The 22,689-nt window shown below is 41.7% G+C and overlaps 1 protein-coding gene across 1 annotated transcript in view; it reads right to left on the bottom strand.

Moving 5' to 3' along the window:
• Positions 1–22,689, bottom strand: part of CDKAL1 (CDK5 regulatory subunit associated protein 1 like 1) — a 1,735,794-nt gene that overhangs the window by 1,389,677 nt on the left and 323,428 nt on the right. Inside the window, exon 4 of the mRNA XM_030211517.1 lies at positions 20,944–21,028. Coding sequence (XP_030067377.1) covers positions 20,944–21,028 — 85 coding nt within the window. The remainder of the gene's footprint in view (positions 1–20,943; positions 21,029–22,689) is intronic.

Raw genomic sequence — 22,689 nt, forward strand, 5'->3', positions numbered from 1 at the left:
TACCTATCCGCATCAGAAATTTCACCAAGAAACCAGACCTAAATCTCAGGCTGCTTGTCTGACACTTCTGCCAGTATGTTCCATTAGAACCTTAATCTTAATATGGCCAAGACAAAGCTCTATCTTTCTCCCATACCCACTCCCCCTCTTTCCTCCTTTTCTGCTTCTGTGCATGGTGCTTTCATCCTTCTGATTCATTTGGCGAATAACACTGAGGTGATCTTTGCTGCCTCTTTCACCTACTCTACAGACATTTAAAACACTGTTAAAAAATTATTTTAAAAATGTATATCCCTTTAATCAAAGCAGGTTACAATTACTCATATAAAGTTAAAGATTATATACTAATTATTAATAATAGATGACATTTTTTACAAAATTATAACCATCAGAGTCTTGTCTCTATAGAGAATTTTCAACAATCTTTTAAATAACAGAGGCCCTACCAAAGCGGGGAATCATTGGGCTTCCTTTCCTTTATAGGAAGCTAAAACTAAGGAGGTTTAATTGACAGGAGACTGTGCCACGTGACAAGGTTGAAGCCATAACCACCATCTTGCTCCACAGCAAGCCAGTCCTTACTTCTAATAAGCATTTGCTCTTGTTTGGGTGAAACAATGTGGCAGCAAGCCCCGCCTACTGCCTTCAGGCCAAGCACACTCCCGCCGTTTCCTGTCAATTAAATCTCCTGGCTAAAACCTTGGTAAGATACTTGGGGGTCAATGTCCAAGCAGATTTAGATTTTCTTTATATGGATAATGTGAAGCTGCTTCCGAAATCTTCTTTGGAGAAGCTGCGAATATGGGAGTGCTTGCCCACATCTCTGACAGGCAAAATCTCTCTATATAACATGCTTATATAGTGCCCTCTAGCTCTATATTCTCCATACTTTGCTGCTATATGTCCATTTTAGAAATTTTCATACCTTGCACGGAGCTCTTAGTAAGATAGGCAGGCAGGTGACCCCTAATTCCACTGTGGGTTTTGATATTGCCATTGTCTAAAGACAGAGGGTTTGGGGACTAGGATTTAAAAATTTACAATTTGGCTTCTGCAATGAAATCCATTAGGAACTGATCACTTTACCCTTACTAAGCTGGAGAGTGTTATTTTGTATCCTGTCTCGGGAGAATATCTTCTCCATACCAGATCACTTTCTCTTGGAGATTATTTTTCTAGACATGAAATTTGGGATTATATGAGGGGTTGCTGGAAGAAATGATGTCATAGATTGCATTATAGCCCTATCGAGACTCCTCTGTTAGCTTTTGTAGGGAACCTGGATTTCCTATTGGGTATTGATAGTGCAATTTTTAAGCAATGGGAGACATGGGGGTTGCGGTGGGTGAGGGATATGTTGGATGGACAGAGATAGTTTCTTTCTTTTGAGATGCTCTAGTAGTTATTTAACTTTACTTCCATAGACATGTTTGCCCTTTTACAGGTGAAACATGTTGCCAATAGGAAACTGGAGTGTCGGTAGCAGCAGCACAGAAGCTGGATCAGTGTCTTGGGATGACTGAGGACAAAAAGCTTCCAATGAAGCAACTTTTATGGACATATGTTGGACCTCCTCCCAGGCCTTCCTTTAAACAGTTTGGCCAATGCTTGGAGTGATTATTTAGCAGATATATCGTTAGTGGAGTTTCTGTTCAGCAACTGCATACCGTTACCTTGGGCAATGGATTGTGGGGTGCCACAGGGATCCACACTATCTCCCATTTTATTTAATATCTACCTCAAGCCTTGGCTGAGCTGCTTTGGTCAATGGACACAAAAGTCTACATCTATGCTAATGATGTGCAACTGCTCATACCCATTGATCTACCCACAGCTCTGAGTAAACTGACAGCCTGCCTAACCGCAACTCAGAAATGGGCAAACATCAACAAACTTTGCCAAATAAAACAGAGATTCTTTGGGTACTAAACAGAAGTGGACAAATACCCAACTTCAAAATACCTTTTGGGAAGTATGAACGCCCCCCTAAAATCACAGGTCAGGAAAGGCTTCTAGACTCTTCACTCACTCTGATCTTATAAATTCAAAAAACCTTCAAAAATTGTATCTTATCACCTAGGCAGTTACAAAATCTCTCTCCACGTATTGAAAAGACGAGTCTGACCACAGCGGTTCATGCTATGATAGCATCACGAATAGACTACTGTAATGCTCTGTTTGTTTTGGACAAAGCAAAAAGAGTTTGTAACAGCTCCAACTAATTCAGAATAGAAACAAAGAAACATGACGGCAGATAAAAGCCAATTGGCCCATCCAGTAAGCCCATCCTCTTTAACACCTAACTGTTCCTTTTCCTAAGCAATCCCACATACTTATCCCATGCCTTTTTGAATTCTGACACAGTCATCGACTCCACAACCTCCACCAAGAGGACATTTAATGCCTTCCCCACCCTTTCTGTAAAATAATACTTTCTTAGATTACTCCTAAATCTGTTCCCTTTTAACTTCATGCAGCATGACTGATAGAAGGTTGCAAGTGGCATGACCACATCATATCCTTCCTGCAAAAGCTACACTGGCTACCAGTACCTTAGAGGGCTAAATTTAAAACTCTATGTTTGATTTTCAAGACCCTCAGACAAAATGGGCCAGAGTACTTAAAGAATAAGTTAACCCTTTACACACCTTTAAGACCTCTAAATTCCTCTCAAGGATCATCACTATCTGTACGCTCATCAAAAGAAATTGTACAATGTCATACCCGCCAGCGAGCCTTCTCAGGAGTAGCCCCCATGCTCTGGAATTTACTTCCAGAGGGCTTACATATAACTTGAGACTACCTCTACTTCAGGAAGCAAGTGAAAGCCTGGCTCTTTTCACAAGTCTTTAATACACAAACTGACTGACTATATACCCATTTTGCATCTGGACTAGCTTTCTACAAATACTGTAAACTTAGATCAGTTCCTTATCTCTTGCTTAACTATACAAAGAACTTGCCTTGATTTTTAGCTAACCATCAAATTATCTCAACTGACTCTGTACCATGCATTTTGTTCCCATCATATATCTGCTCTTCGTCCCTCGGCTATATGGAAAATCTATAGCATCATATCTATGTTAGTTGAATGTTCTAATGCATGGCTATTAGGTGTATCATTAGTATTATGCTGACATTGTATTATATCTTTGGTATTTGAATTCCAGTGCTTGTTAAATGTGTATATTTTTGATACTGTTTCACAGTAGTTCTATTATTAGGTTTCAATTTACTGTTTTCAAGTTTACCTCATTTATTGTATTTATATTTATTGTTGGTTATTTTACTATTGTTATACTGTTAACAAATTGTAAGCTTTATGTTAAACTGCTGTACACCGCCTTGGGTGAATCTCTTCATAAAGGTGGTTAATAAATCCCAATAAATAAACAAAATTATTTTTAAGCAAGCAGTGGTGCTGGGGGAAAGAGGTTATTTTGTTTAATTAGACAGTAAAATACACTCCACAAGTGGCTAAGTGGAATCAGTTTCTATTTGAGGTGGAGTTAATGGAACATCATCTTGCTGGCTATGGAGAGAATCCTCATTGGTGGCTATTTCAATTCATATGGAAGGCTCATTGGCTGTCTTTTCCTCATAAGGATGTAGTTTACTACTGAATAGATGATTGGTCCGTCTCACCCATGTTTGCAGATGCATTTTTGATTTGTGAAGTCTGTTTGCTTTGAAATCTCTGTACTTCCAATTCCCTTGTCATGTTTTATTTTAGATATTATATGTTTTCTGCTATATGGTTCCTGCTTTCTACCTTGGAATTCCCTTACTGGATCCAGGAGGATTATAGGTTTGGGAGGGGAGATATATATATATATATGCATACACACTGTCAGGTGTTACTTCGCTATTTGGCTTGCTTATAGACTAGTTATACGATGTTTCGTTTGTTTCAAGTCTTATTCTCGAGTGATTCCTTGTATTGTACGTGACACTTCAGCAGATCAGAACACACTGTGTGTCCTGCATAGGGTGTGTTTTTTACTTTCTGTTTTTGAAGTTTGTCTTACGCTGTGATTCTGTACATCATCTCAGTTTCATTATGGTTCTGTACACCTACTAAAGATGATTTTACAAAAAAAAAAAAGTGTAACTGGAATATCTCCTATCAGTTTTACAGCCCATAAGCAGGAGATCAGCTGCTCGGTGCTTTTCATCCCACATGCCCTCTGCCCCCACCAAGAATGGAATACAGACTTTGCTGCATTACATGCTGTAACTGCCAAGCAAGGCCTGAAGCCAGAGAATAAATGCTTTGCTGGACACAGAATGGTGACACTTTCTGGTCTGCCTAGCACAGACAACTTCTGCTTCTGTTCCAAGGTACACTGAGGAGCAGCTGCCACTGACGAGGTCAAGGCCTCTGCTGCTGGCAAGTGCCCTCTCTTCCCTTTGAGCGTGCCAGATGCTAGTGGAGAACAATGTGCTTTTCCCGTGCCAAATGAGTTTTCTACAAATGATTAACTGGTCCATGCGCTACAACAAACAAAATCATTTCAGCAAAATTCATCCGATTGTTAGTAAAGTTAAAATCTATAGCTAATTAAAGACAGCGTCTTTTATTTATACCAGAAACACACAATTGTGGCTAATTTGAGTTTCTGTTTATTTTCATGCTCAGAATGTTTTGCAAAACTCAAAGGAGACGTCATCAGCCAGTGTGACTGTTCTGCTCTTCTTTGCAGCTCACTAACATAGCAACACCCCCAGACACGCAGACTCTGTCTACGTATATCAACTTGGAAAAAATAACAAAAACAAAACAAGAGCAAGATTTGTTACACTACTGCAGTAAAACCTGTCCAGCACCCAACTTCCCACTTCTTTCATCAAAACACTTCATCATCTGTCAATACAGGCATGCCAAGCTTGCCGGGTAGATAAACTTTCTCAGTCAAGGCCAAAAGTGAATTACGGAACTGTCTGAGACATTTTAGAAATAGTGCAAGGATATATATGGCCCACAGTTAAAACAAAAAGAGAAGCAATGACTACAGTGTACGTTTTCCCACATTACCACTCAGAGGCTAATACAATCAATAAACTAGTGGTTCCCAAACCTGGTCCTAGAGGCACACCAGCTAGTCAGGTTTTCAGGATATTTAAAATGAATATTCATGAGAGAGAGCTGCATGAACTGCCACCACTGCATGCAAATCTATCTCAAGAATATTCATTGTGAGTACCCTGAAAAACCTGGCTGGCTGGGGTGCTTCCAGGACCAGGTTTGGGAACCACTGCAATAACCTTTCTAACATGCATGCTGAAAAATCTCTTACTCCCGATACAGTAAAACTAATAGCACGTAAATTAGAACAGCACAAAAGTAATATCTGCAGAAATATGCTCTGGTGGATCCTCCTATCCCACTATTAGTCGGTGTACTTCAGGGCTCTCTAGGGACCTGCCCTGAACACCTTAAAATCAATCCTACCTGGCAAAGATTCCCTGGTTTCCCAATGAGACATGGACCGGGCACCCAGCACAGGGAGGTTCTCAACCAGAGAGCCTCTAGCACTGCAGCACTCCACCTCCTGAGGACTAATAATACTTACACAATATGGGGAGGCAACCAGTGGCATCCTGTTCCTTCCATAGCCATCTTGTAAAATGGAGATGCATGATCATCTCTAGGAGCCAGTCTGCCCTTTATTTGGCAGAAAGGCCACTATTGAACATCATGATGCATCACTAGAAGCTAGCTGCCACCATTTTACATGAAGGTGGGACCAGCGGCGGAACTAGGGGGGTATTGTGGATTGGGAACGGGTTCATAGATAGAAAACAGAGGGTAGGGTTAAATGGCTGTTTCTCTCAAAGGAGGAAGGTGAATAATGGAGTGCCCCAGGGATCTATACTGGGACCAGTGCTATTTAACATAATAAATGATCTGGAAAGTGGAACAATGAGTTAAGTGATTAAATTTGCAGATGAGAAAACTATTCAAAGTTGTTAAAAGCATGCAGACTGTGAAAAATTGTAGGAAGACCTTAGGAAATTGGAACACTGTGCATCCAAATGCAGATGAAATTTAATGATAGGTTCCACTTTGAAAGCCACTACATCAAGAAAAAGATCTAGGTGTCATCATGGACAATACGCTGAAATCTGCTCAGTGCTCAGTGACAGCCAAAAAAAAAGCAAATAGAATGCTAGGAATTATTAGAAAAATGACAGAAAATAAGACTATTATAATGCCTCTATATCATTCTATGATGCAACCTCACCTTGAGTATTGTGTGCAATTCTGGGCGCAGTGCCCCAAACCAGATATAGCAAATTTTAAAAAGGTTCAAAGAATGGTGACCAAAGGATAAAGGGGATAGAACTCCTCTCATATAAGGAAAGGATTAAGCGGTTAAAAGAAGAAATGTTGAAAAGAGACAGCTGAGGGGAGATGTGACAGACGTCTACAATATCCTGCATACTGTAGAATAGGTAAATGTGAATGAAAAGCTTACTCTTCCAAAAACCACAAACACTAGGGGACACTCCATGAAGTTACATGGTAATACTTTTAAAACGAATAGTTAAGCTTTGGAACTCATTGCTGGAGGATGTGGTAATAGCATTTAGTGTATCTAGATTTGGAAAAATTCCTGGAGGAAAAGTCTATAAACTGCTATTAAGATAGACACTACTTATCCCTGGGATCAGTAGCATGGAATCTTGTTACTATCTGGAATTCTGCCAGGTACCTATAATCTGGATTGGCCTCTGTTGGAAGCAAGATACTAGGCTAGGTGGATGTAATGGAAGTGAATTTTAAAGATTGTTTTTCAACCCTGTCTAGAACGACCAGTGCACTCGGGGTCTGTATTGTTGATTAGAAGTAATTCTGTTTAAAAATGATTAAGTGTTACCTTAAAGGATTGCTTTTCAACCCTGCTTTTGTCCGATAATACACTCTGAAATCTTGTCTTTGACTGAAAGTAACTTTTCTTGTATGCAGAAGATAAGACACAGCTCTAACTAATTTGGTATGCAAAGGGGAGGATGGGACTTATTTTCCCAAGCCCAGCTTGGCCACCTGGACTTGGGAAAGCATGTGACCACGTTAAGCATTCTGTAATTTTCCACAGAAGTTTTCTGTAACTTTCCTTAGCTCTGGACATGAGGTCAGAGCCTATAAAAGGGAGGGCTTGTCACACAAAGTTGCCAGGGCTGTGGGTTTCCCGCACAATTGGGCGGGTTAAGTGAGGATGCGGGAAATTTTCGAAGGCTGCGGGCTATTGGGTGGCTTTTAAAAAGCCGCCATGCGGGTTTGGGTGCTTTTCCCGCGTGGTCAGGCCGGGTTTTTTATTGGTCCGAAAGTCTCCGAGTCCGATTCACTCCAATTGGAACTTAAGCCCAGCATTCCCTCCCCTCTTTAGCCTGCAGCCCGCCTTCTCTTAAATGCCTGCAGCGGACTGCGTGCGCCCCGCCCCCGCCAGAGAGACGAACGAAGATGAGACGAGCAGCAGTAGCCAGAGCCAGCACGCAGCCACACAGCCAGCACGCAACCGAAGGGAAACAAGGGAGTGTGGGACTTTAAGTTTCTCTCTGTCTGGCTGCCTGAGAGAGAGAGCCCGCGGCGCTAATGACGACGTCGGAGCGAGGCGACGTCGGAGGCGCGGAGCCGAGGACGTTAATGATGTCGGGGAGGGTTAATGACATTGGGGGTGGGGTTAATGACGTTGGGGGCGGAGTTTGACTTTGTGTGGGTTTGGGGCTGGTTTTGGGCGGGGAAAATCTTTTCCATCTGGCAACCCTGTTGTCACAGTAAGGTGGGGTTCATCTGTGAGTAATGTACGGACTGGGCAGAAGGCTTGTTCCTGGTCCAAAGCTCTTTACTCTCTCTGTGTGAACCGGGGCCCCCCAGCTGATAAGAGCCTGGATGATGGAGACCAGTGATGATTGTATGTATGTATATTATTGCTTCCTTTCCTGGTCTAAAGAACTCTTTGCATTGCTTAGATGTAGAGACCAGTGATGTAATGATTGTTTATACAGTTAATCATTATGTTTGCTTCTTTTCCTGGTCCAAGAGATGTAGAGGCCAGTGATGTAATAATTATTTATACAGCTAATCATTGTATATGTGCTAACCATTATGTGTATGTGTATATATACATACTAGTAATAAAGGCCCATTTCTGACACAAATGAAACGGGCGCTAGCAAGGTTTTCCTCGGAGTGTGTATATTTGAGAGAGAGTGTCTGTGAGAGATGGAGTGTGTGTGTCATAGAGAGAATGAGAGAGAGACAGAGACAGTGTGCGTGTGTGTTTGCGTGAGAGAGAGTGTGTGAGACACAGAGTGTCTGTGTGGAGTGAGACTGTGTGTGTGTGACAGAGAGATAGAGTATGATAGACAGAGAGTGTGTCAGAGAGAGTGTATGTGAGAGACAGTGAGTGAGTATGAGCCCCCACCCCCCCTCTCACAGGGCCCCCCTCCCCACCCCCACCTCTCTGGTCTTAGGATCCCCTGCCCACCTCCCTGTCCCCTGCCCCCCCTTCAGCCATCCATGTCCAGCAACCCTCCTCTCCCCCTGCCTCCCCTGCAGCTACCTATGTCCAGCGACTCTCCCCCCCCCCCAGATACCCATGTCCAGCGACCCTCCCCTCCCCCCAGTGCATCAAACCCCCCCCTCTCCACCCGCAGCTGCAAGTGGTAATGCTGTCCGGCCGCTGCTGCTTCTTTTCTTTTTGTAGCGGCCGCTGCTGCTCAACAGGAGAAGCAGCAGCGGCCGGACAGCGTTACTACTGGCATCTGCGGGTGGCGAGGGGGTTTGATGCGCCGGGGGGGGGGGGGGCGGGTGTTGATGTGCTTCGGGGGGGGGAGGGGGGTGTTGATGTGCTTCGGGGGGGGGGGGATGCACTGGGGGGGGTTCTGTGGTGCCACGCTTGAAGTAGGGAAACACATTGGTTGGTTGCCTTGCCTCTCACTGTTCCGCTCTCGACTTCATCACGTTTTGACGCAAGGGCGGGACAGAGAGAAATGGTGACAGACCTAACGAACCTTACGAAACCTTCACTTCAGTGAAGCCACGGAGTCAGCTTCAGAACGTTGGCGGTGGAAATTATTATAGTGTGTGTGTGTGTGTGTGTGTGTGTGTGTATATATATATATATATATATATCTACTATAATAAAACTCACCATCAACGTTCTGAGGACACTGATGTCAGTGAAGCCAAGCCCTGACTTCCTTCAAAAAGGTTCGAAGGTTCGTGGTGGTGAAGCCACCAAAATCGCTCCGGGCCCTGCCCTTGAGGGCGGAGCAAATGGCAGAACAACGAAGGGGTTGGCAGGGAGGGAGGCGGGGGGGTGGGAAATCGCTCCGGGCCCTGCCCTCGCGTCAAACGTCATGACGTTGGGGGCAGAGCAATGGCAGAACAACGAAGGGGTTGGCCAGGGAGGAGGGGGGGGTGTTGGGGACGAAACCCTTGCTAGCGCCCGTTTCATTTCCTCTGAAACGGGCCTCTTTTACTAGTATATATATATTAACCATTGTAGAATTTAGCTTCCCTAATAAAGGTTTCATTTACTTATTACGAATCCAAAAGAATCCACGGTAATTATTGAGCAGTCTGTGTTAGTGAGACAGGCTGAAATTACATAGCATTACAATGGACCATCAGTATGACTCAGTATGGCTATTCTTATGTTCTCTCTCTCAATTGGTAATGTGGGTAGAGTGGTAAGGGAAGGGGTCTGGGGGTCCAGAGCCCACTATGCTACCACAGATATGTTTGTAGGGTGAAGATGAACATCTTCCAAGGTGGACCACTAAGGATGTGTTCACAGAATAAGAGTATACAGGGGTCAGCGCCCACTGGACCAATAAGGTGGATATCCAGAAAGGGACATTTGAGGTGAAGTGTTCACTTCAGATGACCAATTTGCAGCCATGTCGCAATCTTCACTTCCACTCATTCTCTACCCTGGATTATCTGTTAATGTGCAATTTAACATACTTTATTGCTAAGGTGCCACATTAACTGTTAATGCATGTTAATAGTCACTAATGCACATTAGTAAACAGGGCCTTTAGGGATTCATTGAAATGTAATTTGACTGGGGTTTCCTAAACTTTTGCAAACAACTCAGGGGCATAGCTACCGGTGGGCCCCAGTTTTGCCTCAGGTCCACCCAGAAGCACAGTTCCTCCTGCAGTTCCAACACCTCTTCCTCACCCTCTCCCACCCCAGCTGCAGTGCTTGCACTTTGCTATCTGCGCTGCCTGGCAGCAACTCACAAATGCAGTGTCCGGCTCCGGGGCCTTCCCTTTGCTCCACTGATGCAACTTCCTGTTTACACAGGGACACAGCAGAGGGAAGGCCCCGGAGCAGTACGCAGCATCTGCGAGTTGCTGCCAGGCAGCTCCAACTGCAAAGTGCAAGCACTGCAGCAGGGGTGGAAGGTCCCGCGCCGCCTTCTAAAGATTGCATCATTGGTTGGTTCAGTGGTAACCGCGGGTAAGGAGCTATTGGCGGTTGCAGGGGAGAGAGCTTCTGTAGGGGAGAGAGCTGCTGTAGGGGACAGGAAGACTTGAGAGTGCCAGAGAACAAGAAGGGGAAAATGGGGAATAAGGAAGAACACAGAGGAGGACACAAAAATAGAAGATATGCTGGATTGGGGGTGAGGAAAAAGGACACAGAGGAGGACAGAAAACAGAAGAGATGCTGGATTGGGGGGTCGAGGATATAGGGAAGGAATGCTGCTCATGTGAGAAGAAACGGGGGGGGGGGGGATGGACACAGGGAGGAACAGGACATAGCGAGGGCATGCTGGTTATGAAGGAAGAATGGTGGAAGATTTTGGATACCTAGAATGAATGCTCACAAGGGTTGATGGATAAGGGAAGGAATGGGGGAAAATTCTAGACACATGGAGAGACAGGACACAGGGCATGCTGGTGATGAGGGAAGGAATTGGGGGGGGGGGAGAGAATGGATGCAGGGAAGGACTGGACACAGTGAGTGGACTATGGACATAAGTGAAAGAATGGGAGAAGATGCTGCACACAAGGAAGGACAGGATGCAGGACATGTTGGACATGAGGTAAGGAATAGGGGGAGATTATGGCCACAGGGAAGGATACGAGCAGGGTCACAAAGGTGAAGTGCTGGACATTGGGGAGTATAAGAGCAAGGACACAGAGGGAGGATAAAGACATGGACACAAAAAGGAGATGGATGGTGGACATGGAGGGAGAAGAAAGGTCAAATGGAAAGAGGATAATGGAAAAAAAAGTTAACAGAGGAGAAACCAGAGGAATGCCAAGTCAGAAATTTGAGAGGGGACCCCTGCCCTCTCTGGCCAGGAGGCCCAGAGTAATTGCCCTGGTGGCAACTTTCCCTTCTCCTCCTCCCAAGTGCTGGCCCTTACATCTGCTATCTTTACATCAACTACTGAATCCTGTACAACTGCCCTCTCATCAGTTATTTGTTGGGGGCGGGATGGGATGCGGTAAGTGGCAGTTGTCAGGATTGCAGGAGGTCAAAATTATTGCTGGACATACTTATATTAATATGAAATCAGTTTGACAATATTAAACCACCTTCTGACCTCTGATAAACTCTCCCCCCCTTTCCTGCAGGAACCAATGAGGATGAAATGGACCAAATGGTGCTGAGAGAGGCCTGATAGCCCTTAGGTTTCTCAATTACTCCTGATTAACATACCTTTTGTTCCATCTGGGAGCAGGGCTTCAGAGCAACCAAAGCTAGACAGTGAGGCTCCATGACTAGTAACTTCAAACAGGACAACCTGTGAAAGTTGTCACCTTTCCTGACTTCAGAAAGTATCTGGAGTTCTGTAAAGGAAATAACTGGGAAAGAGAGAAGTTTTTGATCTCTCTCTGCTCCTGTTCCCCCTCTCAGTTCTTATTAGGTATAAAGCAGAGCTCACTACGGCTCTCTCTCTCTCTGTCTTTCTCTGTGCAGCAGAGCACAGAGCTCAGCTTGGGGTCTACTGCCCCCCCCCCCCCCTCTCTCTGTCCCGGGCACTTCTCTGTGTCCAGGGCACTAGGTCTCCCTCTTTCTTTCTCCCTGCAGCAGAGGGCACGGGACTCTGCTGGGCTGTCTTTGTTTCTTCTTCTTCTTTCTCTGCACACCTCCATCTTTAGCCACCAGAGCACCTGGCTCTGCTCCCCCCCTTCTCAGACAGCCCTAGTCCAAGGTTTCTTTCTTCCTATGAACAAACACCCTATCCTTTCTTTCTCCCTCTAAACACACACCCCAAGACAGCTTGTACCCTTTTTCCTGTACTAAGTGCTGTGAGCCAATACATATATGCAAATATAATATACTTTATATATCCAAATCCATGTGGATTGCGTATTCTTTGGGAACCCACTGCCTCTGTGAAGTGGACCCCGGGACCAACCCTAGACAACGATAGCTGACAGCAGTAAAGTGGTGGGGCAGGGTGATGGCAGGTGCCAGATTTTATCTTTCAAAAATTTGGCAACCCTAGGTGCATCATTTACATAGCTAGCGAGGATCTCTAAGCCTCCACCAACTCAAGACATCCACAGTCCATTGAACCCTCAGTTAGAAAAATACAGCAGTCAGTGGTGGTGCTCCAAGCTGCTAAAACCAGTACCATGGGCATACTCAGTTCTCATGCATGTTCAGTTTATGCATGAGAACTCAGCGTGCCTGTGGTGCCGATGACAGTTTCACTGGCATGGAGCGCTGCCTTTGACTGCTGTGCTTTTCTAAATAGTGGTCAGTGGGATAGGGATCTTCACTAGCTAAAGTATTTAATTTTAAAAGTTCATAGTTGGGGGGGGGGAAGGGCAGAGGAAATGCATGCCCACCCAATCTGTCTACTGGCCCACCCAAAAAATTGCCTTCTGGCTACACCACTGATAACAACTATAGCTTCCAGAGCTCCGTAAGGAATCAGATGCTCTTTGGGGCCAATTAAAATGTACTTCTCATTTTGCTGACCCCAGCCCTTCATGATTCATATGAAGCATATTTGCTGAAATATTTTTTAAAAATTAATGTTCTCTCAATAAGGGACTTCTGCTGATATCGCTTTAATAAGCAATAGCATATCCCACCCTTGAGAATTCAACACTGGAATGAAAGGATTAGACAAATTCTAAGTGGTATCAAATACAACCCTTTTGTAGGCAAAATTATTGCTGAAGTCTTGGCAAACAAGCTCTTAAAAGAGTCTACTGAAGGAAGCAATCAGATCCTTTCTAATCCATTTTTAGGAAGGGTTTCAGTATTACAATCACATTAGAAACTCTGGCTGAGGACTTGTAAGTAGGGAAAAGGCCATGTTTCTTTCTTGTTCCTATATGATGTATCAAGATCTTTTCATACGATTCACCACATTATTCTTTTAGATTGCCTGTAAATTACATACAGGAGCCTTAACATTATGCTAGTTAAAAATCTTTTCCTGAAGACAGCATTTAATTACTTATCATTTTTAACATTTTTTTATTACTTGGTTATATACCAGCCTGAAGGCTACTGAATCTGTATGCAATCTAAGTTGGAACCTGACGCAGTGGGTTAAGTAACTTAACCAAGATCACAAAGAGCGGCAGTGGAATTTGAACTCGGCTCCCCTAGGTCTCAGCCCACTGCTCTGACCATTAAGCTGCTCCTCCACTACTTCTCCCACTCCTCATTCTCTCTGTTGCAAAGGTCTAATTTAGAATAGCAGCTCCTTTTATGTAGAGCAAAAGAACCTCTCTCAGATACATATGTGTGACAAACTGTTTCATTTTCATCCTGCCCAAGTTTCCCTGACAGACCTGTACAGCACCGGCAGTAAGTATTCAGGGACAAATAGTCTCACTTAGCAAATTTTATTCTTCACTACATCCACTTAATTTTGGAGCATAGCAAGGTCCATTTATGTCATGTTTAGGATGGGTGATTCAAGAATATGCCATCCGCTGTCATTGTTATACTGATATATAATTTTATAGTTGATTTATCTCCAGATCCAGAAGATAGTATAAAGCCAAAGACGTGCTCTAAAAAAAAAAAGCAGTGCCTTGACTCAGATGTAATAATCAAAAGCACATTTAAACAGAGGTCCTGTAGGTAGACAGACCACTTATGTTTTCTCAGAAAAGTTGATTCTTGATAAGGTGAATTTATCATACAATCCTCAGGCTGAAGTCTGGAGGTTATTTTTTAATCTATTATCTATGGATCCCTAAATTATGTCTATAATGAAGGCAGCCTTTTTTAACCTTCATAAAATGTGTCATATGCATCCTTGAGAAATCTGCCTTTGCATCTGTGATTATGCTTGCATTTTTTTCTAATCAAGGCAATTCCAATCCATTGTATAGGGGCCTTACTTCAAGACTACACTGCAATTTAACAATGGAATTTCAATGCTGCCAAAGTCCGCCAATGCAGACGAGTGATTGGTGTGCCTGAGATGAGCACCTGTACGGCAGCATAAGTGAGTGCCTCATTGTGGGCACCATGATGCCATATGATAAAAGCGTGTTCTATAACAGCATGAAGTTCTCTTGATTCTATGCCCATCAACAATATCAAGAAGCACCCTCGGACTGTAGTTCCATTGCAGAGGAAAGTACTATGCCCTTATTGGGGCAAGAGAGGGAAGGTTCCTTTTCTTGTGGCATAATGGGGTTTCTCAATATTTGAGAACTTGCAGAAAATCTATCCCTCCTGTACAGAATATGCATACTAGTGGTTTTCATTCTCATTACATCCTTGATGGAAAGGGATTGAGAGCCTGGGCCTCAGGTTTGCTGATATGGAGAGGCTAGGTCTCATAAGAACAGCCATACTGGGTCAGACCTATGGTCCATCTAGCCCATTGTCCTGCTTCCAACAGTACCTGAGAGAATCCCAAATAGTGCCAAAATGCATGATATTGATCCCAGGGACAATCAGTGGCTTTCCCCATGTCTGTCTCAATAGCAGTCTACGGATTTTGCCTCCAAAAACTAGTTCAAACATTTTTTAAACCCTGATACATTAAACACCGGTACCACATCCTCTGGCAATGAGTTCCAGAGCTTAACTATTTGTTATGTGGCAAAATATCCCCTCCTGTTCATTTTAAAAGCAGTGCCATGGGAGATCCAAGATGACCTACTAAACCTGTTGTGGGTGAAGTCTCCGCTCATTACCTTTCCTAAATCTTGCGATGCCGAAGCGCAGGGGGAAGTCGTCCTCCGTAATAGCCTCCTGCTCCGACGGCTGGATCAATGGACTTTTTCTGTGGAGCTCCGAAGTGCCGAATAGGTCGGATGACGGCACGCTTACGACACCCAGGGTGAGTGGAGACCCTGGAGCGATGCCAGTGCTAGAGGTCACCCTAAGCCCCGACCCTAGGCCGTCTCTCCCGCAGCCACAGAGTGCCAGTTCTCTGTTATCGGCGTCTTCCTCTCTCCAGCTAGGAAGTGAAGTAGAGATGGGATGACAAGAGGCTCAGAAACAACAAATGGAGGACCTTAAGGAGTTCAAGTGGGTTGAACTTCCGGGGACCTGTGCAAGGATCAACTATCTCTGCGGGAGACTTCTTGGCAGTTAGCAGTGAGGTGAGCGCTCATACTTCATCAGTTCAGAAGGTACAGACTCCATTTGCTTTTACTTTCTTAGAAGAAAAACCATCAGAAGTTACCCTTGATAATCTCTGGGCCTTAATTGTTAACCTGGGAAAAGCTTTATGTCCTCGGATTCAGATCTTGAACTCTCAAACTAAAAATTTGAAGGAGAAATTGGAAATAGATGTTGATATTAAAAAATTATCAGAAACTATCAGAGAAAATCGAACTACAGGAGAAGTTGAAAAAGTGCAAGATGTGCAATCTACTATGATAAAAGATACAATGAATATGCGGAGAAAAATTGAAACTATGGAAAATACTTTGAGAAGTAACATTTTACGATTTTTTAATTTTCCTAAGGTTGGGTCTATTACACCTAGGGAAATGCTAAGGAAATATATTAAAGAAATATTTGGGGTGCCAGAGGATTCTATTCCCCCTTTCTCTCAAGTATATTATCTCCCGAGTAAACCAACAGGAGGTCAAATGGATCCTGAACAAGCTGATTTTCCTTTAGCAATCTTAGAGTCTTCAGACTCAGAAACAGCAATTGCCTCAACTTTATTGGCCTCTGTTGCTTTAGCTCCGGATAAAACATGGCTGATGAAAATGTTTTTTAAGAATAAAAAAAAAGACTTTATGGGACTTAAAATATGAGTATTCCCAGATGTATCAAGAAAGACAGAGAAGACGTTGACAGTTCTCAATACTTAAACCAGTTCATCAAATTGGTGCTGTTTTTTATTTACGTTATCCATGCAAATGTGTAGTCCGATATCAATCAATTGTGTTTTTTTGAACCCTTACATCTCACTGAATTCCTAGTAGCCAATAGATCTGTGAGGATAAGTTAATATTAATGTTACATTGATGTTCTTGTTAATGCTCTAGGAATGTAAATAGGGCTCTTTGACCACATGGGTTATATTTCTTATAATGGTATTAATATACAATAATTCTACTTATGTATTCTTGGATCCTAAAGTAGTAGACTTGAGGATAATTATTGGATAACTTTATTTTCTTCATAATTATATAATTTGTAATTAATAGCGCACAACTTTCTTTTCTGTACAAGTTTTACTTGATTGTAAGAACTGGAAATTAATACTTATCATAATTAAAAAAAAATAAGTAGTACCATGTAACTTCCTTGACTGTTCCCTAGTCTTTGTACTTTTCAAAGAGAAAAAAATCGATTTAGGATTACCTGTATTTTATAGACCTCTATGATATCCCCCTTCAGCCATCTCTTTTCCAAGCTGAAGAGTCCTAATCTCTTACGACTTTTCTCACATGAGAGGGGTTCCATCCCCTTAATCATTTTGGTCACCCTTCTTTCAACCTTTTCTAATTCTGCTATATCTTTTTTAAGATATGCTGACCAGAATTGCACACAATACTCAAGGTGCAGTCACACCATGGAGTGATACAGAGGCATTATAATATTCTTTGTTTTATTTTCTGTCACTTTCTTAATAATTCCTAGCATTCTGTTTGCTTTTTTTGGCTACCGCCACAAACTGAGCAGAAGATTTCAGTGTATTCATTAATATTCATGAAGCCCCTATCGGACTGCCCGTTCATTTGTCTTCTAGATTGTAAGCTCTTTGAGCAGGGACTGTCAATCTATGTAAATTGTACAGCACTGCGTAACCCTAGTAGCGCTTTAGAAATGTTAAACAGTAGTAGTAGTAAGACACATAGATCTTCCTTGGGTGCTGACTCCTAGGGTGGAGCCTAGCATCAAATAACTATGATTTGGATCATTCTTCCCAATGCACTTGTCCATGTTAAATCTCATCCGCCATTTGGATGCTCAGTCTTCCAATTTCCTAAGGTCTTCCTGCAATTTTTCACAGTCCGCATGCGTTTTAACAACTTTTAATAGTTTTGTGTAGTCTGCAAATTTAATCATAAGTACATAAGTACATAAGTAGTGCCATACTGGGAAAGACCAAAGGTCCATCTAGCCCAGCATCCTGTCACCGACAGTGGCCAATCCAGGTCACTCATCATTCCCATTTCCAGATCATTAATAAATATGTTAAATAGCACTGGTCCCAATACAGATCCCTGGAGCACTCCACTATTCATCATCCTCTATTAAGAGAATTGGCCATTTAACCCTACCCTCTGTTTTCTATCCACCAACCAATTCCTTAAACACAACAGAACACTGCCTCCTATCCCATGGGTTTTTAATTTTCTCAGGAGTCTTTCATGAGAGACTTTGTTAAACACTTTCAGAAAATCTAGATCAACCAGCTCACCTTTATCTACATGAATTCAAACAAATTAAGCAAAATTGGTGAGGCAAGACTTCCCCCCTTGGTTGAATCCATGTTGACTCTGTCCTATTAAACAACGTTTGTCTATTCAGTGATTTTATTCTTTATAATAGTTTCCACTATTTTGCCTGGTGCTGATGTCAGGCTTACCAGTCTGTAATTTCCTGAACTACCCCTGGATCCCTTTTTAAAAATAGGTGTTACATTCACCACCCTCCAATCCTCAGGTATTACAGATGATTTTAACGATAGGTTACACATCACTAACAGCAAACTTTCAATTTCGTATTTGAGTTCTTTCAGGATCCTGGGGTGTATAGCATCTGGTCCAGGTGATTTACTACTGTTTGTCGATTTGACTCAGTACATCTTCCAGGTTCACCGAGATTTTTTTTCAGTTCCTTTGCATCATTACCCTTGAAAACCATCTCTGGTACAGGTAGATCTTTCACATCTTCTTCAGTAAACAGCAAGACAAAGAACTCACTCATCTTCTCTGCTATGGCCCTGTACTCCCCTGAGTGCACATTTTACTACTTGATGATCTAATGGTCCCACAGATTCCCTAACAGACTTTCTGCTTCTGATATACTTGAAAACGTTAATTTGAGTTTTTGCTTCTGAGGCAAGTTTCTCTTCATATTCTCTTTTGGCCTTCTTTATCAATGTTTTGCATCTAAATTGCTAGTGCTTATGTTGTTTCTTGTTTTCTTCATTCGTATCTTTTTTTCCATATTCTGAAAGATGTTCTCTTGGCTCTAATAGCCTCTTTCACTTCTCTCTAACCATGCCGGCTGTCCTTTGCTCTTCTTTCTACCTTTATTAATATGTGGAATACATCTGGTCTGGGCTTCCAAAATTGTATTTTTAAACAATGCCCATCCTAACCTTTGCAGCTGAGCCTTTCAGCTTTTTGTTTTAATCATTTTCCTAATTTTATAATAGTTACCCTTTTGAAAATTAAATGCTGTTACAGTAGATTTCCTTAGTGACTATACTCCAGTAAAATCAAATTTGATCCTGTTACGATCACTGTTTCCCAGTGGACCCAACAAGGTTACCTCTTGTACTGAGTCTTGCATTCCACTCAGAACTACTACTATAAATCATTTCTACAGCACTACCAGTCTTACACAGCACTGAAATAGCTTCCCCTCTTGTTGGTTCCTGGACCAGTTGCTCCAAGAAGCAATCATTTATTACTTCTAGCAATTTTACCTCCCTAGCACTCCCTGATGTGGCATTAAACCAGTGAATTTCAGGGTAATTGAAATCAGAATATCAAATAAAGTTTCCAATTATCTCATAGGTTAGATTACCATCAAAGACACCCATAAAATAAGTGGAGAAAAAAAAAGACCTCAGTTTGCTGAACCTCAGTCTCATAAGGACATAATCAGCCAAACATAATAGGTCTTTAAAAAAAATTCCACTTCAACAAATTATTGTATAGTCTTCTATGGTACATATAAAATCTATGGAATTCAAGTAAGAATTCAATATATTACAGTCACTAGCAATCTGAGGTCTTTTTTCTCCACTTATTTTGTGGGTGTCTTCGATGATAACCTAGACTATGAGATTATTAGAAACTTTGTTATTTTTATATTCTGATTTACCCCCCTGTTTACAAAGCCGTGCGGCAATGCCTACTCAGCCCGTTCAAAATGAATGGGCTGTGTCAGCATTAGCAAACTGGCAGCCACTAGCATGGCTTTGTAAACAGCAGTGTTAGTTTCTTAATTTGTCTGGTAATTGAAATCATCCATTATTATACTCTTGCCAAATTTGCTAGCTTTTCTAAGTTCTGTTAATATATGTTCATCTGTCTGATCGTTCTGGCCTGGCAGACGGTAGTATAGCCCTATGTAAATATTCTTTCCTTTCACACACAGAATTTCTATCCATAAAAATTCCATGTTGCTGTATGTTTCCTGCAGAATTTTTATTTTGACTCAATTCCCTTTTTAACATACAGTACAACCCCCCTCCACCTCAATTTGATTCACCCTATCCCACTGATTGTCCTCCTTCCACATCTCCGAGATACTTATTATATCTACTTCTTCAGTTAGTGCTATATACTCTATCTCTCCTACCTTATTTTTTTAGACTTCTAGCATTTGTATACAGACACTTCAAAGTGTGTGTTTTTCTTTGCATCTACAAGCTGCTAAGAAATTGACAGGGATAATTTGCAATCTTTGCTCTGTTCTAAACACTCTTGACTTTCTTTCACCTTTGTTGAAACCTCTCTATATGGATGTCCTGTTATAATAGTATCCTTCAAGAATACCTCACTTGGGCTCATTCCAGGATGGAATGGATGATGTCCCCATGCCTGATGGAGGAAACATCTCTGAATAATTTTTTAACAAAGTGAAGGAATTGTTCATAGTTCACTTTACGCTGACTAATGGGCTGGCCTCAGAAAGGGCCAAGATGACAGGCCCAACTGGCCTAGGAGGTAATACAACAACAGTTACAGCAAATGCTTTTTACAAAGAAACTGATACCCGCAAGGTTTGGAGCCATTCTCTACAAAACTTCCAAATAGTAATGGCTATACATAAGCACTGTATTACTCACAGTAGTTTACTCACGGTAGTTTAAGTAACTCTACTGTGATGCATTTGATGGCATACTTTCCCCCACCACCAAAGCATGCACAAATTTGGCTGGAGGAGTTGGGGGATAAGGTAAGGGAGGTATCTCACAAAGGAAATCACTTATGACCTGATTTATAAAAGTTTCTCCACAGCTAAAAATTCACAACAGGCCCTGTGTGTTTGCATGAAAAGGCAGCCATCAAAACATGAAGATAACAGTTTAGTTATTTCAAAATAAAAAGTATTACGTAAAGGACGTGGATAAATATTACCTACTTTCAGACCAAAACTGCACTTCAGCTGGGATGTTGTGAGATAGTGTCAGAAGAGATGTATCGCCAAATTGAGAGAGACACACTTAAGAAGGAATTAAATTTATACTAAAATACAGGTTGTGCTTTAATCCTACACCATTGCACAGACATATGTTCTTGAGTTTCTCAGCATTAGAGAAAACAACCCCCTCAACTTACTTAATTGAATTCCTGAAGTGGTCTTCTGCTGGACTTTTCACTGTGCAACTATTGAGCAACCATAGATCTGCTTCTTCTGGTTTTTCTGGAAGAGAGGGAAGAAAGAAGGCCATCAAGAATTCTGCACCAAACCAGTAAAAGTGAATGCACATATAGGTAAAAGACACAAAATGGTGCAACAGTAGTAATAATTTAAAATTTTTGAACAATAGAGGCAACTGCCAAAATTTCAACTACAGCTACTGTCCATTTACACACCCTCTCATACATATAATTCAATTATTTTACAATCCAACTTTAAGACCACAAAATTAACTTATTGAATTCTGAATATGAGGGAAGACCTGTGAAGAACATGTTGTAGATAAGTAAAACACAATATCACAACTGCACCCAGGTTTGATTTCCAGCTTACATCTTCTGCTCATTAGTCATCAGATATTGGAAATGCTGCACAAGCAGCATTCAGAATCCCAGGCAGGATAAGGAGTGGAAGTCATAGTCCAAAAAAACAATCTGAAGTCAAAGTAGGCCTGGTCTAATTCCATCGGCAAATGGAACAGCTGTGGTCAATGTGTGACCTCTGGAAATTTTAGATTAACTGCTAGGGATGGAATCTGAGTATTTAAAACAGGTGATGGCAGCTCAAATTTTGCAATCTCTCTATGTGTTCAAATCCAATTTTCTTTTAAACAAAGAAAAAAAAACTAAAATGCAACTTCTCTAAAACTGACCTAAATCAATATGCATACCTAAAATTGTTCTGTTTTCTTTAAAATTATTATTTTTTTCAGTTCTAGGTTTCATCTGATCATCAAGCCTTATGGAAAATTGACTTGATTCTTGGTGGTTCTTTTAATGTAAAACCTGCCCTCAATACACTTCGGAGAGTAATTTTCATCAAAGCCAATGACAATCATAATAACTGTTTGACATCTTACACCAGTCGCATGAACTGACTGAACAAGAATTTCTTCTTGCTGTAAAGTTACCATTTTCTCCAATCCTGGAGGGTAGAAAGTCTGTAGGTGGGAATATAGATATTTAAGGTAATTTTAACAGCTTGTTCATGGGTAAAACAGGCTTTTGTAAAATTGCCCAACCAATATGCAGGTCAAATTATGCATGTACAAGCCTATATTTGCATTAGTTTACCCGGACTGGATGGAGAAATTCATGGGGGGGGGGGGAGAAGGAGGGATAGATTTTGCAGTTACATGCATACTTTTGAAAATGTGATTATATGCATGTAAATTAACCATTTAAATGTGTGTGCCCTAAAAGGCAGGCATAAATATGTGGCAGTAAAGCCAGAATAATTTTCAAGGCAGAAAGATGAATAGCATGTAAATATTTGACTTTGAAAAACTAGCCAAATCCACACACTGAAAGATATATATAATTTACACATATTACCTTGAGGGTAATTTTCAAAGCTATTTCCAGAGTAAAACCATGCTTTATCTAAGCGAATAGGATTTTATAAAATTTCCCACCCTATAAGTAAAAGTATTTTTGCAGTAACAATTTGCACATAGTTTTAATCAAAGTGGGGGAGGCATTCCTAAAATTAAAATTGTCAAAAGTACCTACATGTTTTTACTCCGAAAATACACATGAGTTAACAGGTATAAATCTGTGTGGGTACTATTCTGGGGATAGTCTTCAAAGTAAAAGAACATGCCTATTTTTACTGCAGCAATCCTACAGAGTCCATAAAATTAATACCTTCACTCAATGAGACAC

This window comes from Microcaecilia unicolor, chromosome 1 (assembly GCF_901765095.1).
Source record: "Microcaecilia unicolor chromosome 1, aMicUni1.1, whole genome shotgun sequence".
NCBI classification, from domain to species: Eukaryota; Metazoa; Chordata; class Amphibia; order Gymnophiona; family Siphonopidae; genus Microcaecilia; species Microcaecilia unicolor.